We start from the raw sequence: 17,528 nt of genomic DNA, 5'->3' as shown, positions 1-17,528 counted from the left end.
CATCCACCGTTGCCCCAGGCACCCATAAACAAATTTTCGAAACTCCGGAGAGATTGGCACATCGAGTGAGGGCTGAGAGATACATGGCGGGCCCAGCATATGGACGAGCGGGACTCTTCTTATTATTCTGCTCTACATGACTTGCATGTGCGGCTAGATGCGGTGTGTTCCCGGACGTCCACGTGCTGGTCGGCCATAGTGAGTACCTGGCAAGGACGATATCGGATCATAACCCACTACTCTTGGCGCTGCGGTGGTCTCGGGGACGGCCTGCAATTCCTACCTGGCGGTTACGCCCACAGACTTTAGAAGACCTGGTGTTCCGTACAGAGGTGCAGGAGGGTAAAGAACATTATTTCCTCGAGAATGAAGGGACGGCCTAGACCCTGGCTCTGGAATGGGATGCCTTTAAGGTGGTGGTGCGGGGCTTATGTATTGCTAAAACAGCAGGTGTGCAGGAGACGCTGTTACAAGATATAGAAAGGGAGGAACTGCGGCTGCGTAGGGCTGAGAGGGCTCATCTTAGGGACCCGGGAGCACAAGCCGAAGTATTAGCTGCAAGGGAGGGAGTAGCGGCACAGGTAGAAAGGTTGCGCTGCTTTGACCACAAAGAGTATCTGGTGCGGGCACACGCTGAGAGAGATAGGGTGGGTTCCCTCTTGGCATGGCTGGCCAACTTCGCCCCGAGGGGTACTCCAATCCTGGCTTTGACCACCCCAGCGGGTGTACCAGAATATACCCAACAAGGGATTAACGGGATGTTCTTGGCATTCAATGCAGACCTGTACGAGAGCAGATTGCAGGGTGCATGTGATGGATTGGATGAATTCCTGCCTTGAGGACGACCAGGAAGACATGTTGGGGCAGGAGATCACTATAGGGGAAATACAAAGCGCAATAAAACATATGGCGCGTTAGAAAACCCCGGGAGCAGATGGGCTACCAATTGAATTTTACTCAACGTATGTTGATATTCTGGCCCCTAAATTGCTGGCTGTTTATCAGGAAGCCTGTGATTTAGGGAAACTGCCAGATTCAACTCACGAGGCTATCATTATCCTGTTGTTGAAACCAGGTAAGGACCCTTTGTCTAGGTCAGCCTACCGCTCATTATCAATGTTAACGACTGACTATTAGATTTTGAGCAGGAATCTCACGACCCGGCTGCTTCCTTACATGACACAACTGGTCCATTCTGACCAAGCGGGCTTTATCCCAAAGCGCAATACAGCGACTAATGTACAGCGCCTTGTGCGTATTTTTGGACAGGACCATAGTGAGACCACTACCGCTGCGGGACTCTCAGTTGACATTGAGAAGGCATTGGACAGCCTAGAAAGGCTGTATCTGTACCGGATCCTGCACTAGTTTGGGCTTGGGGACTCCTTTGTAGGGTGGATGAAACTCATTTATAAGTCAGCGACGGCTCGAGTGCGGACGGGCGTGACGATCTCGTCAGCCAGCCAGGTGGAGAGGGGCACGCAACAGGGATGTCCGCTTTCCCCGTTGTTGTTTGCCTTGGCCATTGAACCCCTGGCCTCCCATGCCCGGCTGGTGAGGCATTATCCAGGTTTATGCCTCCGCGGGGACATGCAGTTTATCTCTCTCTATGCGGATGACTTACTGTTTTTTCTTGCAAATACAGAAGCGGCTTAAGAGGGCGCGCAGCACTTGCTCCATGTGTTTGGGCAGTATTCGCGGATGAGAGTGAACTGGGCACAGACCTGCGTGTTTCCGGTGGCACCGGCTGTACTGAACCCTTCGCAGGTGGCGGGTACTCGCTGGGAGCCCTACTGTTTACCTTATCTAGGCACAACATTTATCATTCCCCCAAGGACTTGTTGGAGGGTAATTTGGGCCGGGCCATACGCAGACTTAGGGGTGGTTTTGGAGCACGTTGCCGTTATCGGTAGCGGGTCGGGTGGCGCTCTGGAAGATGGTAGCACTCCCGCGCTTGTTGTATTATTTCCGGACGTTGCCGGTCTGGGTGCCGGAAACCATCTTCCATCAGCTCCGCTTTATGGCTGTAGGATTTATTTGGGGGTCGGGCAGACAGCGGGTTGCTATGGCCACAATGGTACGTCCGAGAGCTGATAGGGGCATGGCAGTTCCAGAATTCGAGTGGTACTATTTAGCAGCACAATTACAGTGGCTCACCCAGGCTGTAGTTCGGGAGTTCAGGGGCCCGGATGGACCTGAAAGGCGATGGATACCACACTATATTTTGTCCTTTGTAGTGCTTCAGCAGAAGATGCGTCTTGAACTGCTCTCTGCTAAAGAGAAGATGCTCGGATGTGCTGGAATCAGAGCCAGCACCAGGTTGGATTCACTCGCCCGTATTCTCCGGAGATACCACTGGGTATGTGCACGGCCTTCCCTCACGGCGGTGATTGGACGGCACTGGCTAACTGGAAGGATCTGAGAGACCTCTACGAAAACGAAACCCTGTTGACATTTCAGGCCCTTCAACATAAATACGATCTTCCGCGGGGGGATTATTTGCTGCATTCAGCGTTTATTTCTGCTATGCGGCGCTACTAGGGGATGGGTCTGTCAGAGCAGCGGACCTCAATGGTGTGCCAGTATGTGGTAATGGCGGCGGGAACTGTTAAGGCTATTACGTGCCTTTACATGCGCATGCTGACTGAGGCTCTGGAACCATTGCGCACGTTGCAGGAGAAATGGGAAAGGGTCCTTCTCAGGGAAATCCCTGAAAACTTGGGCCCAGTTGGTTAGTAGAGCCTGGAAGGGCACGAGGAATGCTAGATTTCAATTGATACAATTCTATGTCCTGCACAGAGCGTACTTGACACCAGCCAAGCTTAATCAATATTTCAATGCGGCGACCGCTCAGTGCCCGAGATGTAGTTTGGAGGGAGCCAGCTTCCAGCATATGATGTGGGGATGTACGAGCTTGGGAACGTATTGGAAAGATGTGCTGGAACTGCTGTTTAATATAACTGATCGTACAAAAGACCTTGACCTGGGCACTTGTTTGCTGCACTGGTTCCCACATACAGCTTACAGGTAAAACGAAAGTGACAAGTAAATTTATAGACCTGGGCCTCGTATTAGCCAAGAGGGAAATCACAATGCATTGGAAGTCAGCGAGGGGGCCAGGGGTAGGGAGATGGCGGGTGGAATTGCTAAAGTGGGCGCAGAGTGAAGGTACACTTAGGCTGCAACAGGCCCTACGTACTAATAATGACAAGGCACAGGAGGCGGCTAGGGCGTGGGAGGCCTTAGTTGCAATATTGCTGGCTCCAGAATCTGATTCAGAGGAGGGTTCGGACTTGTAGGACCGGCGAGATCCAACTGACACTTTCGTACAAGGAGTATGAATCAGGGTACGATCAGTGAGACAAATGTTGATATTTAAAAAGTGCATTTAAGCCCTGTACTGTACTACTGTCTTTCAAAATTACAATTGTATTGGATTCCGATACACCCTAATTGTTAATAGACCATGTTCTTGAAGCACACCGGTGGCGAAGGAGGGATGTGAGCGAGGAACACAGTGTAAAGTAGCTTGTGATATATTATGCTGTCATGTCTCTATTGGATGTTCTATTGCTGCTCACTGGTGTTGGTTGGTTGAAAATCAATAAAAAAATATTTAAAAAGAAAAAAAAAAAGCAATGATACCACCCCAATTTTTGTATGGACACGAGCTATCATCACTAATGCGTGTTACACTATTAAGATTACGCTGTGCCCCAAGACTCTCCAAATTAAGCTTGACAAAAGCGAACTCAGGGCCCTGGGTCAAGAAATTTCTCAAGCTCAGGACCAAAATTACCTTTTGAGGAAAAAAATCTGTATATTTCATGGCGCTAGGGTGCCAACACGAACAACACTACGCCTATATTGATATGCTGCCTAGCTGCTAGTTGAGACGAGAACTGCTAAGGCTAAGGATTGGGCTAAACCCATGTTATGTGAATGATGGGGTAAAAAGATGTATGATTGATAGTATCGGAAAATGCATGTGCAATTTGGGAACAACATGCGATATCCTACATCTGTTACTAGACTGTCGGAAATTTATAGATATACAGAAAGAGTTTTTACGTACAATTTTTAAGAATTTTGATATTAAAAATAGTGCCCAAGCAGTAAACCTCTTAACAGAAATGAGTAATTTAGACATAGCGTGTGTAGGAGAGTTTGGTCTGCTTCCTATGGTCACCCCCACTTTTTGCTTTACTGATTTTCGACTTAGATGTGGCTATGGGCCTGCTAATCAGACCCACAGCCCAGATTCACTCTCTCTAAAGTCACACCATGTACCCTAGGTACACCCAATTGGGAATTGGCTCATCTTAGCAGCCCCTGTAGAAGTGTACCCTAGGTAGCCAGGTCATAGGTGTAACCAAGGCCTACCAGGGGCTGCAGCATGTATTATGCCACCCCTTGCAGGCCACTCAAACTGACACAACTGGCTGATCACTCAGCTGGGACAAGGTCGTGTAATCACCCCTTGCTTAGATCTAGTATTCCTATATCTACCCTTAAATATAGACACACAGTAACCTATAAGTCACTCCTATGGCAGGCCTTAACAATCCTGGAGGCAGAGTGCTTGGTTATGTGTGAGATGGTGCTCTAGCATGAGCTGAGCCTGTCTGCAGCTTTCGGAACCATGTCCTTATAGCTGTTCTATGATATTGCCATACCATATACTCTTAAGTGCATTATAATACTCTCGGTTGAATGCTAACTTTGGTTTGGCTATATCTAAACATGTTGATTAAGGTGTCATACGCTTTGGAATACTACCCCCTCGCCAATTCTGGCGACGGGGGTAGCATTCCACCCTTCTAGAGGGAGAAGACATGTTGTTGCTGACTATCCCGGTTAAAGTTAAGCAGAGCCCCAGTGTCCCAAAATGGACGCTGCTGCCACAGACACAAGTCTGACATCCTGTTGCTGGGAGTCCTTCCAGTCACGGAGGTTTGGACAATAGGTTTCCTGCCTGGAGCGGTGAGAGCATCTCCCGAGACAGGATTTTGTGTATTGGGACAGGGAGGGCTGAATAGAATGAGACATGCCTGGGGCACACTAGGTGCTCCATGCATACCCCAGTTCAAAACGGTTGCTGGGGCACTCCAGCCCCAGCTCTGGAGCGAAACTGCACAAAGGAAAGGGGGTGTAACCACCCCCCTTCCTGGTCCCACCCATAGGAGGGACCTAGTGAGTAAACCAGCCCCCTTTAGTAGTATAAAGATAGGAGCTGACCCAGGAGACTTTAGATTTGATCCTGAACTGAAACTTGAATTTGAATTTAAAATATTTGTATAGCGCAGCGTACACCAAACGGTTTCTTGGCGCTTAGGAGGCATGGTAAGCAAGAACAAAGCAATGAAAGGATTTACTGCGGGAAAGCTTGATTGAAAAGAAAGGTTTTCAAGCCCTTGCGGAAGAGGGAATAGTGTTTGGTCGACCGTAGATGGTCGGGGAGGGAGTTCCAAAAGGTGGGTGCCAGAAATGAGAAATTGGCCCTTCCCCACTTTTTCCTCTTATAGCAGGGTACCTGTAAGAGGGATTGGGAAGATGATCGGAGCTCTCTGGTGGGGACATATTCCTTTATCGGAGAGGTGATAAAGGCCGGGGCTGATCCCTGGCGTGCCTGGAAAACCATGGAGCCGGTTTTAAAGAGGGAACGTTGCCGGACAGGCAACCAATGTAGCGCCTTCAGTAACAGCGTTGAAAGATGGGAACGGGGAAGGCCGTACACTAACCGAGCCGCCTGATTTTGCACTAGCTGGAGTTTTCGTAAACTATAGGCTGGGATGCCGTTGTACAGGGCATTGGCATAATCCAGCCGGGAGATCACAAGGGCAGACATAATCAGCTTTAGTGCCAAGGAGGAAAAAAAACGGGAAACAGTACGAATAGTGCGGAGAGTGAAAAAGCAGGAAGAGACGACAGAACTAATTTGTGAGTGAAGGGTGAGGTGATTATTCATTTTAATGCCTAAGGTCTTGAATGTAGGAGAGGGAGTGGGGGGGGAACCTAAGGAAGAGGACCAAAATAAGGAGTTCCAGGGACTGGAAGAGCCACCAGTGAGGACCAGCTCGGTTTTATCCGGGTTCAACTTCAGGTGGTTGTGGCTCATCCAGTCCCTGATGAAAATCATAATAGTCTGAAAGTTAGAAATAGAATGGGAAGAAGAGGAAAGATTGAAGACGAGCTGGAGGTCATCTGCATAATTATATACAGTGACCTCCAGCTGCTGGAGTGCGAAAATTAGAGGGTAGATATAAAGGTTGAACAGAAGAGGAGAGAGAGAGGAACTCTGGGGAACACCACAAGTGATCTTGAGTGGAGTTGCCGTGAAATCCCCCAGCCGGACCGCCTGGGTGCGATCCCGCAGGAAGGACGAAAGCCAGACCAGGGCTGAGCCCCCGATTCCCGCCGCTCTGATACGTGAAAGCAAGATGGAGTGGTCCACCGTATCAAAAGCAGCGGAGAGATCGAGGAGCACCAGGGCCTGATGTTTGTTTTGGTCCATGCCCTCCCTGAGGTTGTCCAGGACCGACACCACGACGGACTCAGTAGAGTGCCTAGGCCGAAAGCCCGCTTGACAAGGCGCCAAACACCCGGTTGCTTCCACGTGGGCGCTGAGTACCGAGGTAACATGGCGCTCAAGCACCTTGACCAAGTAGGGCAGCAAGGAGATGGGCCGGTAGTTAACTGGGGCGGACGGGTCGGCGCCAGGTTTCTTTAAAATAGGCACAATTGTGGCAGATTTGAGAGCTGGAATCACAACCCCTTGCGCAAGGGAACTGTTAAGGAAGGTGATCGGGGGCTGAGTGCAGACGGAATAGATCCGTTGGAGGATGCGGGCCGGACAGATATCGGCCGGAGAACCTGACTTTACTTTAAGGAGTGTTTCCAAAAAGACTTCTTCCGTGAGAGGGGGTATAGGGGGGGAAACGAAACTCTGGACCCTTCGACATTCAACCGACTTGAAGACTGAATAATCTCCCTTGTGGCCAAGGAGTGACGACCCTGGGAAACCAGGCACCATCCAGCAACTCGACGTCTTGCTTTGTCCCTGTTCCCGCCGGAACTCGAGTGCAGAGCCTGACAAGACCTAGACTCCAGGACTCCTCTGACCCCACTGCATGACTCCAGCACAGCTGAGCTCCGTGGAAGGCGGCGGAATCCGTGGAACCAGGCAACTTGGAAAGTCTTCAACTTGCTAACAGCGCAGCTCCTGAGGCATCCTCGAAGCTGTGCACTGGGGACTGAGACACCCCGACACCGAGCTCCACCTGCACCGAAGACCAGCCATCCACGAGATGAGCTTGGGGCCCTTCTGCTTGTGTTCTGCTCGACGCGTTGTCCGGTTGCTGGCCCATTTGGCTAGTAGCCCTCTGACGACGATCCTTGTGAAAATCCATCGCTGGTCTGGTTGCTCCAGACTGGCCCTTGCTTCCCTGAAAAGGTGAAGTAACTCAGACCCTCCTGGTCTGCACCAGAAGCTCTTTGTGTATCCTGCGTGGGTTGCCTTTGCTTAGGCTTGTTGGCTCCAATCCTGAAGTCAACCCCTCCATCTGCGAGAACCTTCGTGGGACAGCTCCTCTCCAGCACCTGGTCATCCTCGACGCCTCCTGGTCTGCGTGGCTGCAACGACAAGCTTCACATCCGCACCTGATTGCTCCTCGACAACGTCTGGTTCCTCCCTGGTTCCACCCGGTCACTGGCTAGTGACCTAGACTCTGTCCCCTCTGCTTTCAGATCCTCTTCATCCTAGATCCACCCTTGGATCCACCCGGACATCTTCCTCCTGGTCGCCTGCAGCATCTTCTTCCAAGGCTCCATAGGAATCAACGAGAAAACCCAACACACTTTGATACCTATGCACCCGCAGCCCGTGGGTGAGGTAACACGAGTACTTCGGTGCTCCTGTAGGGATTGACTATCCTAGTGTCTAGTTTTTTAGTTGTACATTCCTAGTTAGACCGGAAGTGTTCTAAATCTTCAATTACTTACCTTCTAAGTTCCCATTGACTTAACATTGACTCCCGCGTGTGTGTAAAGACACTGCACGCGCAGCCTCCTACTCCTAAACTAAGGGTCAGATAGTGTAGCCCCAGCGATTCTCTAGGCCCTAGGCCTTCTCCTTTCCCAAGTCGTGGTCCTTATACCACTTACTTAGTATATGGATTTACGCGCCCCTAGGGCCTAACTGTAAAGTGTGCTTTTTAAAGTATTTCTAAGTATAACTTGTTATGTGCTTTTGCCTCTGACCTCATAACGAGTTCAGAGGAGTGTGTTAGTGAATAAATACATATATATTTTATATATATCCTGTGTGGTGTCCTTTCATTTGATATTCAAGGGGTTACGTATGGTAAAACAGCTGGCTTTACACGCCCTCAAGAGTCTTTTAGCCTAAGACTGTTCTGTCCACGCTACCACTAAGATAGCTGGTCTATAAGGTTGACTTACTACCATCACCATAAGGGTTGTTTGGACTGGTGCAAGGTGTTCACTAGAATAGTGAACATCATATACCAGGCCAACTTCTCACAGCGTGTGCCTTGGGAAGTATATTAAAAAAGTAAAAGAATCCCTCAATAGCATTCATAGCATTCTGAACTGATTTGCTTATCTATAGCTCTGTGTGGCCTATGGTACACGAAATGTCGAAAGGTATGCTGAGCGTTTTCTATTAAGTTTTATGTGGTCAAATAATGAATTGTGATTTTACTAGATTTTATTAATGTTTTATTGATGTGTTTTTAAAACGTTTGGGGACCATGGTCTAAATAAACTTGTACTTGACTTGACTTGATAGGTGCATTATCTAAGTAACCTGCTGGGAGGGAATACAGATGCCCTGGAAATGTAAACATTATTGGGTATAATTCACTTGTATTTTCAAACCTTATGAGAAAGATCAATTGAATATGCACACTTTGTTTTTTCTAATTTTGCTCTAAGATGGATATCCTCTCGTTGACTGCCCTTTTTACAGTAAAAGTGTAGCTGCCAAATGATAGTGATTGCATTAATCATAAAACCAAACATTCAGCAGGCACAGACATTTCTCCATCAGCTCTCTGATTTATCAACAATAAGATTATTAGGCATCGGATTCCACCACCCCTCAGCTTTAGATATCAGGAATCATCATGTAATCGGATAAGGTAGGCAGTTGTCAAACCAGGCACCCGTATTGAAATGCACAACTACAAATAAAACATTTATTTGTTGTTCATGAATTGGATGTTTTCTTGTATAGATACTGACCAGAAACATTTCTTGGAGTCCATTGGGAGTCAGGTTCCACAGCATGACACTCTTCAACAATTCTTTCAAGGCATCAATGGTATCGTGATACAAGACCTGGCACAATCAAAAATGTACAAGGTTAGTGGAGTTGTCGATCGATGCTGATTGACTATCAGTGCTGTCCTAAAGAACGAGACCGTGTGAGAGAAAGTAGATTCATTCAAGTTCAGACATATAAAGTTAACACAATCAGGAAAACAAAGAAAAAAATGTGTAAGTGCAGAAATTTTCTGAAGAACCTGAAGGCAGCACTGCCAAATACAGTGGCTGCCAAGATACAAGGCTGTCTAGGCTTAATGTCACCTTATGGCTCTTTCTTCCCCCACTCTAACCTCATGTCTGTACCACTCATCTAGGTTCCTTATCCTCTCCCTTTTCTCCATCTGTTAATGTTTTACTATCTTTATCTTCTGCCTCCAATTTCCTTTTCAGTCTTTGTCTCTCTTAAGGCTGGTTAAAAACCTGATGATGAAAATGTAATCCTGGCGCCCAACATCTTTAACCATCTACGTAAAGTAAACACCGAACACAGCGCTCAATAGTGCTACTCAATCGTGATACCACAGTGCTGATAAGAACAAAAATGTTACTTACCTTTTTAGACAGTTCTCCAATATCTGTAACTTTGATAGACTTACATACTTTGAACATTTCCTGATGTCAAGACTGAGGTGGGAATAGCTGGTAGTGTTGTCAGAAAGGCAGGCAGGGTCTGCCATTAACACCTAGGAAGACCCAGTGGTCTAAATCATGTTCCTGTCAGTTATGACTTGATGCCCAGGAGGCACTTCTTTAACAAGACCGTAAAAGGAATCAGAGTGATTTTGTCACCAAAGTTGCGGAGGAAGAGGAAGTGGGAACCTAACTCTGTTGACTTCTGCAGGATTAGCGACCTTTAAAGAGCAAAAGAAGCATTGGAGAGTATGAGGCTGCCTTCAAAATTTGTGAAAAAGTACACTCTGTGTTACTACTCGCCTTCGCAGCATTGCCAAGCATGTGCTGCTTGTTAAAAGGCATGCCATTCAATTGTGCATCCTCATTCAAAAACCCCGGGTTCTCATCCATGTCTGGCTTCTAAAGAATAACAATGACTACATGGAGTGAGCTGCTTCATCCACAGCCGGCTTGTCTGCCTAGATTCATCATGCCATCTTTGAGGAGCTCGTTGAAAAGACCTCTATGATGGCAAGGTTAAGATGGGGCTCCTAAGAACACTAACTCCCATAAAGCAAGAGTGTAGCTAACTAATAAGCAGGCTGCATTGGGTATGGCTATATAGAGCTTTAGTTATCTTCAGGCACACCTGTCACAGCAAAAAAGAGAATATAGAGAGAAACTTTAAGTGTTCACTTGTCCAGGTACTCATTAGAAGTTGTGCTTTTTCATCATTTAGAGCACTATAAAATTAATACCATTTTGTGATCAGGCTATACTACATCCTAAACTCAAATTCGAATCCCCTAAGCAGCAGAAACGGAATGCAGTTCTGTTATTCAGTGCAAGCACTATTTATGGCATTACTTGGGACATAGGTTCACAAGTAATCATGTGTTGGTGTATGCAAGCTAATCTGAAGAAATAGTTTCATTTTTCAGTGACAATGATGCTTCTTCTACTAACTAATAGCAACTACATTCCACTACGACTACGGAGAAGGATGGCAGCAGGCTGCTCTCCCAAGTATGCCAACAAGTCCAGGCTACTATGTATAGGAAAGGCTTCCACTGTGCCCCTTCAGAGTGTGGCTGTAGCTGTACAGATGTGTCTTGGTGTAAAATGGCTTCTGTTGTACACCAGTTGCAACACTGGCACTGTGAGGGGGCCAGTGGTAGTCATGGTGTTGAGCCATTGCATTTGCAAGGTGCTGGGTTAAAGTGGAGAAAAAGAATGGACTACATATGGGCCCTGTGTAAAGACCTAGGAAAAGCACAACGTTTACGAGAACTGTCTGATGAGCAGTGCCACTCATATAGCCTTTTCTCGTTGTTGAGCTCTGTCTGCAAAACTAGCATGTCTGTCAATTTAGCCAGTGTGTGGGTTGCCCCACACTTGCTGACAATAAAGAGCATGGATACTGCACTGCAGGAGGGGACTTGGCTGATGCCCTGGGCACTGCTATCCCTTTCTACAGAAAAGGCATCTCTGGGTTCAGATACTGCAAGCAATGGGGTCCATGGGAAGGATCAGTAGTGACTAGAGCAATGTTGTTGTCAAAGTTGAGACAAATAGATGGACTATTGGTTAGGGCTTGGAGAGAGGTGCAGCAGGAGAGTATAGGGGCAGGGATTGCTGTGATCCTATCAATACATGCTGAGCACTGCTGCATTCTGTTGTGCTGGCTGTGTGACCCAGTATCACTCGACCCGCACTGGTGGCAGAACAGGGCCTTACAAGGTTGGTTACAATGAGTTGTGGCAGGCTTCTCAGTGGTTTTGAGGTGTGAGAATCAATATAGGGTGCGTTGTCTCTGTGAGCTGCTTCGAACTTCATAGTGCACTTGTAGAAGTTTCCAAGTCGCTTGGGCACCTCCAGATTTAATGAGGTTGTCAGGGACTGTTTGAGGGCTCAGTTAATTGGTCGTGGTTCAGAAGACTCCTGGGTTATTGTTGGGCCTAGGCAAGTCCACGAGTTTGCAGGACTGGAGTATGTTTTTTTTTTAACGTAGGCAGGTGAAAACGGGGAGTATTTTGGGCTGGTTATATAGCTGTGAAATTGAATGTTCAAACTGCGAGTGTAATGCCATGGTGACGAACAATGCAAAAACAAATATTAGCAAAACCAATGGCTGGTCTTAATGTGTTCACCCTTGCAAACAGCGTTTGTGCATGAATGTGTTTGCAGGAGTTAGCACATTTAAGCAAGGACTATTGGCTTTGTCTAGCTAGTTTGAGGTTCTCTCAATCGTTATGGTGGTAAACACCTTTGTTTGTTTGTTTAACCCTGTGTAAATGGCTGTAACCTGATGTACTTCGGCTTCCTAGAAAAATCACTGGTCCAGCTCCTGCATATTCAGAACGCTGCTGCCAGAGTGCACTTTGGGTTGAAAAATGCGACAAGTCGACCTACCTAGCTAAAATTCATTACACTGGGTTATAACTAAGAAAAATATATGATTTTAAAATCATGTTATGTATACATGTTCTATCATCTTAGCCACCAAGGGTGTATGGGAAGTAACTTACTTGGCTTCATCTTTAACGCTCTGCTCGGACTCAATAATTGTTTTGAGTGCCCAAGTCCAGATGCTCTGGTTGGGGTAGCCGCTGTCTAAACTTCTTCCTTTCGTCACAAGCTGAAAACATCTCTATCATGAAGAAAGATTAATCTAACTAAATAGGTTCCAGGAGCCAGATAACAGAAAAGCAGTGGGTTTTCTATTGTAGTCAATTTACTATGCTTTCTCCAAATTACAAATTACACTTAAGTCATTTCAAATACATCCATCGCTTTTACAGAACTACTGCTCAGCTGCACCGCATGGGCATCAGGACAGATGATCGCTGCTGGAGATGTGGCTTCTCAATGGCCACGTTCCCGCACATGGCATGGAGCTGCCACCCCTGCTGTCTTACTGGGCTGCGATTTCTGACACAATCCACGACATAACTGGTGCATCTAGCGGCCTGAGCCGCTTGTCGGGCTACTTGGTTATGTAAAAGACACACCCGCCGAGACTCGGAAATTACATGCCATGCTTCTGCTTTTTGCCAAGCGCAGGGTAGCTATCCATTGGGGTAGGAAGAAGGTGCCCAGAATGGCGTCTTAGTTACAGGATGTCTCCTTTGACCATACGCAATTAACAACTTTTTGGGAGCTAATGCCATCCACATCAAGGGACATCTGGGGCCCGTTTCTGGACTGCGCAAGTTCACAGCAGGAGGTGGGGGAGGCACCCCCGGAACAGGCCAGCCCTCCGGGAGTATAGCCAAGCATTTAATAGACAGGAGTTGTCTGGAGTAGGCGACGGTTAATCGTTACATAGGCTGAAACGTTTAAGGAACCACATTATGTAGCTGTCTGGTTCTGTTCCCCTCATACTGGAAATGCCCAGGCTTCTAGAGTGATATTTCAATTGTTCAATATGGACTGCTATGCATTGTACCAGATAGGATGGGGACAGGTTTCTGTACCTGGTAGCTAGCTGCGAGTACTGCATATTGTCCATATAATGCTTGTGGCATTGCTTTGCACGACTGACTAAGTTGTTGTATCTGTTCACATTGGTTTGTTTTGCAATGCCAATAAAAAAAATATATTAAAAAAACTAGGTTCCAAGAGTGCATATGACAAGAGACTAATTCTAAGATGCCAAGAGATGTTAGGCTCTCTAGCCTTGGATGGCTAGATAGATAGGAGATCAGGTGGAGGAGTTACGATATTTCTTGGCGGCTGGAATAGAGACTGGTGGAGTTGTGATGAGGACTACACACACTGATCTTGTAAAGTTTCATTGAAAAGAAGGAAGAGTATTTCCCAGCCTACTCTTTATGCTGACAGTTGTGTATTCATTCTATATTCTTGACCAGAGAAGCACAGTGAGACTGGTCAGTAAAGGTAGGCCCCTATGTATTAAGCACGTCCATTTCAGGTGACAAATCTAACCTGTTGTCAGGGTGATGGCCAGCTAAACAATCATTTTATCAAAACTACTCTCTCCTTGAAACCTTGGGAATCCAAGGAAACTCCTTTACACACATATGTATGTATACACCTATATTGCGATCTGCAGGATTTTGTTTAATCGTATCATCTGGGCCGTTGTCTACATTCTAGTGGCCAGTTCCTGTGTGTGGTACCGACAGTAAAGCAAACAAACTCCCTCCCATGCGTGATCGTTTATCATGGCCCCAAACTAAGGAACTCCCTTCCCAGAACAGTTGAGACAATTTTCCTGGTTAACGATCTTTCGAAGACAACGGAGTTGCTGGCTCCGACGATCCCTTGCCTGACGTTTAATAGAAACGGGCTCTGACACAGCTCAAGTACACTTGAAGTAAGTTTTATTGTACCACCTTGGCCTTGCACAATGATTTTCACAGCGCAGTTCACATGACGCATTTCGGTATATAACTAACTAACTAACACACACACTTTTTCAGAGGGCGAAGATCAATGACAAGGTGGAGACCTCCATCCTCCTTTGGCAAAAAAAAGCAACAGGAGTACACAGTTACAGCAGATTCCTCTCCTTTTTTAATACATTCCCAAGCAATACCTACCTATGAGAAGGAAAGCCTCAATGGAGGGCTATACGAGGAAGTTCTCCAACACAGATCTAGTGAAATGCCCATCCCTCCACGCCTCTGAATATAAACAATAGTGCTTGGCGAAGATGTGAAGGGATGACGAAGTAGCTGCCCTGCAAATATCAACTATTTGAACTCCACTTTCCAAAGCAGATGTAGAGGATTTGGGTCTCTTGGAGTGTGCCCTACAGCCTCCAGTGAATCTTTTTGGGCTGTAGCAAAGCAGATTTTGATGCATAAATAATTCATTTCAATATGGTCATTTTCTGCACTGGTTTTTTTTCTTTCTGTTGCCTACAAAGTATACGGACAGCTGGTAGTCCTTTTGTATGGTCGATATGAAAAGTCACTGCTCTTTTTGGATTCAACCTGTACAGCCTCTCCTCCTTCTTGGAAGGGTAAGCGTGAGGAATTAACCCAGATAGAAAGGCATCACCCTCTTCAGGAGGAAAGCAGCTCTGGTCTCTACGACTAACTTGTCAGGATAAAAAGAGGTGAAGAGAGGCCTGACGCTAAGCTCTTGCAACTCACTGACAGGACCTGCCCTGCTGACAAAGAAAGAAGATCTAACCCGAGAGACAGGAAGACAGAGCGGGGGACGCAGAGAAAGGTGCAGAAGGTATTGGACCACACCCTTCTCTGCAAATCCAGAGTGATTAAGATGACTTGGGCCCATGTTGGTGTATCTTCCTCATGATCAAAGGAATCAGGCACATGGGGAAAAATGCGTAGTTAAGAGGAAAGTTCCACTTCAAATGAAAAGCCTCCTCTAACGTCCCCTGCATCAGATGCTGGAGGGCACAGAACATTGGGCAATGAGAACAGGAAGGAAGGGCAAACAAATACACTTGGGTCACACCCCACTGTTTGAGGATGCTCTTTACAACTTCTGGGTAGAGACGCCACTTGTGGTCAGCAAGATAACGTTGACTCAGTACGTCAGCTTTGGTGTTCAGCAATCAAGCCAGATCATTTGCCACTAACCACATGCTGTGCTTATAGCTTATAGGTAGAGAGACTGGACCCTATCCCTTCCTTTTTTAGGTCGAGCCTTCGCAGCAGGAAAACAACCTCTTCCGAGCGCTTAGGCTTTTCAGCCAAGCACGTGCACGCGTTCCATTGCCTTCAATGGCAACGCATGCACGTCAGGAGATCCACGTCAGGAGATCCACTCGCAGGAGCGCGCTGCCCATCTGGTCGCAATTATCGCTCCCGCGAGTGAATCCCTCACCCGTGCTGCCGCGCAAGCGCTTTTTTTTCTTCACTTTGTACCCATTATGAGATTACCGCATAAACACTCATTTGCAATTTTTTGTAAGAGGTAAACGTATGCGAAATCGGGGGCAAAATTGTCTGTGCAAGTTATACCCCATGGATGACCACAAATGTTATAAAACACACCACATTGTGGTCTGTGCTAAAACAGCATTTGTGTGGTGCTCTGAGCCCATCAAACTCGCACAGTGGATGCTAGTCGTATCACAAAAAGGGTGCCTATATTTTTTGAGTCTGTGTGGACCGGCCCGGGTGAGGGCTCCCTGATCCTCTGCAGCGCGACTTGAAAAGCCCACATTGTTGTGTGTGCACACTCAGACCTGTATCTCGGTCAGCAGCCCCTAGAGCTATTAATGCAGAGAGCTGGAAAAAGCAGGCCGTCAGGAATCGATGTTCGTTACATATCTGTGGTGGCAGCATAACTGCTGCTTGGGTCCCATTTGTTTGGCACTTGGAAGCAAGGTGGCGTCATCGGTCTCACGAGCGCCCTCGGCGCGTGAAATTGAACAAGCTATAAACGTAGCGCAATCCCAGCGGGACGGAAGGGGAGGTGGCGGACAGACTGCCCGTAAAACGGCTCACTGAATTCCTCACAAGGAACAGCGTCGCTGCCTGGAAAGGCATGCCTGTTTATCAATGCAAGCATAATTTTAAGGGATTAGACATATTTTGGGGGGCTCTGTCAGTAACACATTTAAATTATATGCTACAGTTTAACAGGGTCACACAAAAGTTTACAATTTGTGTGTCAAGATCTGGACTGACTGACTACAAAAGGAAGGAGAAATGCCTTGCGTACCAGGCAAATCACCCTCAATTTAAATAGGTTTATGTGGAAACTCTGCTCCTCTGGTGACTAGAGAACTCAGATCTCCAACTCCTTCAGAAAAGCTTACCCACCCTAGATCGGAGGCATCATTCACCACCGTGGCCACAGCTGAGGTGGGGGCGGGGAGGAGGGGTTGGAAGGACATCCCTGTAGAAAGGTTCTCCTCAGGACACCACAAAGCAAGCTTCCCTGCAGTGTCTTTAAAAACTACAATGGAATCATCCACAAGGCTGAACCTATGCTGAAACAATTGTCTATTAAGACACCACTGAAGAACCCTCATATGCCAGCCGGCATGCATGAGCAGGAGGATGCAAGACGGCAGCAGACCAAGCAGGTGAAAGACACAGGATTGGAATCCGAGCCCTTTCCTGGAAGTGAGGGAGAAACACATGAATGACCCGTAATCCCTATCCAGGTGGAAAAGCTAGGCCCAACACTTCCCTTAGGAACAGGAGGCGCTGAGAAGGCTCAAAGTGTGATTTTGGCACACTGATAGAGAAGCATGAGTAGTGTAGCAAGGATGCTCTCATTTGCAGGTGTGACCATACCCTCCCTGGACTCATGGCTTTTAGAATCCAGTCATACAGGAAGGAAAAATGTGAATACCTGATCTGAGGTGAGCTGCCACTACCACCATCACCTTTGTGAAAACTTGTGGCGCTGATGTCAGACCCAAAGGAAGGACCGTAAGTGATAGTGATTGCACTAGCCACAAAACCTAGACACTTCCTGTGGAACCTCAGGATCAATATATGGAAGTGTGCATCCAGAAATTAAATGACAACTTCCAATCTCCAACCTCAAACACCAAAAGAACTTCTGCATGAGACAGCATCTTGACCTTCTCCTTGTACAGGGAAGTTCAAGAC

General features: G+C 47.2%; 1 protein-coding gene across 2 annotated transcripts in view; it reads right to left on the bottom strand.

The window, feature by feature from the left end:
• Positions 1–17,528, bottom strand: part of MROH1 (maestro heat like repeat family member 1) — a 2,204,128-nt gene that overhangs the window by 780,652 nt on the left and 1,405,948 nt on the right. For both annotated transcript variants that reach the window (XM_086966435.1, XM_086966436.1), the window contains exon 27: positions 9,265–9,360. In XM_086966435.1, the coding sequence (XP_086822561.1) occupies positions 9,265–9,360 (96 nt within the window). The remainder of the gene's footprint in view (positions 1–9,264; positions 9,361–17,528) is intronic.

This window comes from Lissotriton vulgaris, chromosome 4_1 (genome assembly GCF_964263255.1).
Source record: "Lissotriton vulgaris chromosome 4_1, aLisVul1.2, whole genome shotgun sequence".
Lineage (NCBI taxonomy): Eukaryota > Metazoa > Chordata > Amphibia > Caudata > Salamandridae > Lissotriton > Lissotriton vulgaris.
Note: the sequence above shows the minus strand (reverse complement) of the source record. Positions and strands in the feature narration are given on the sequence as shown.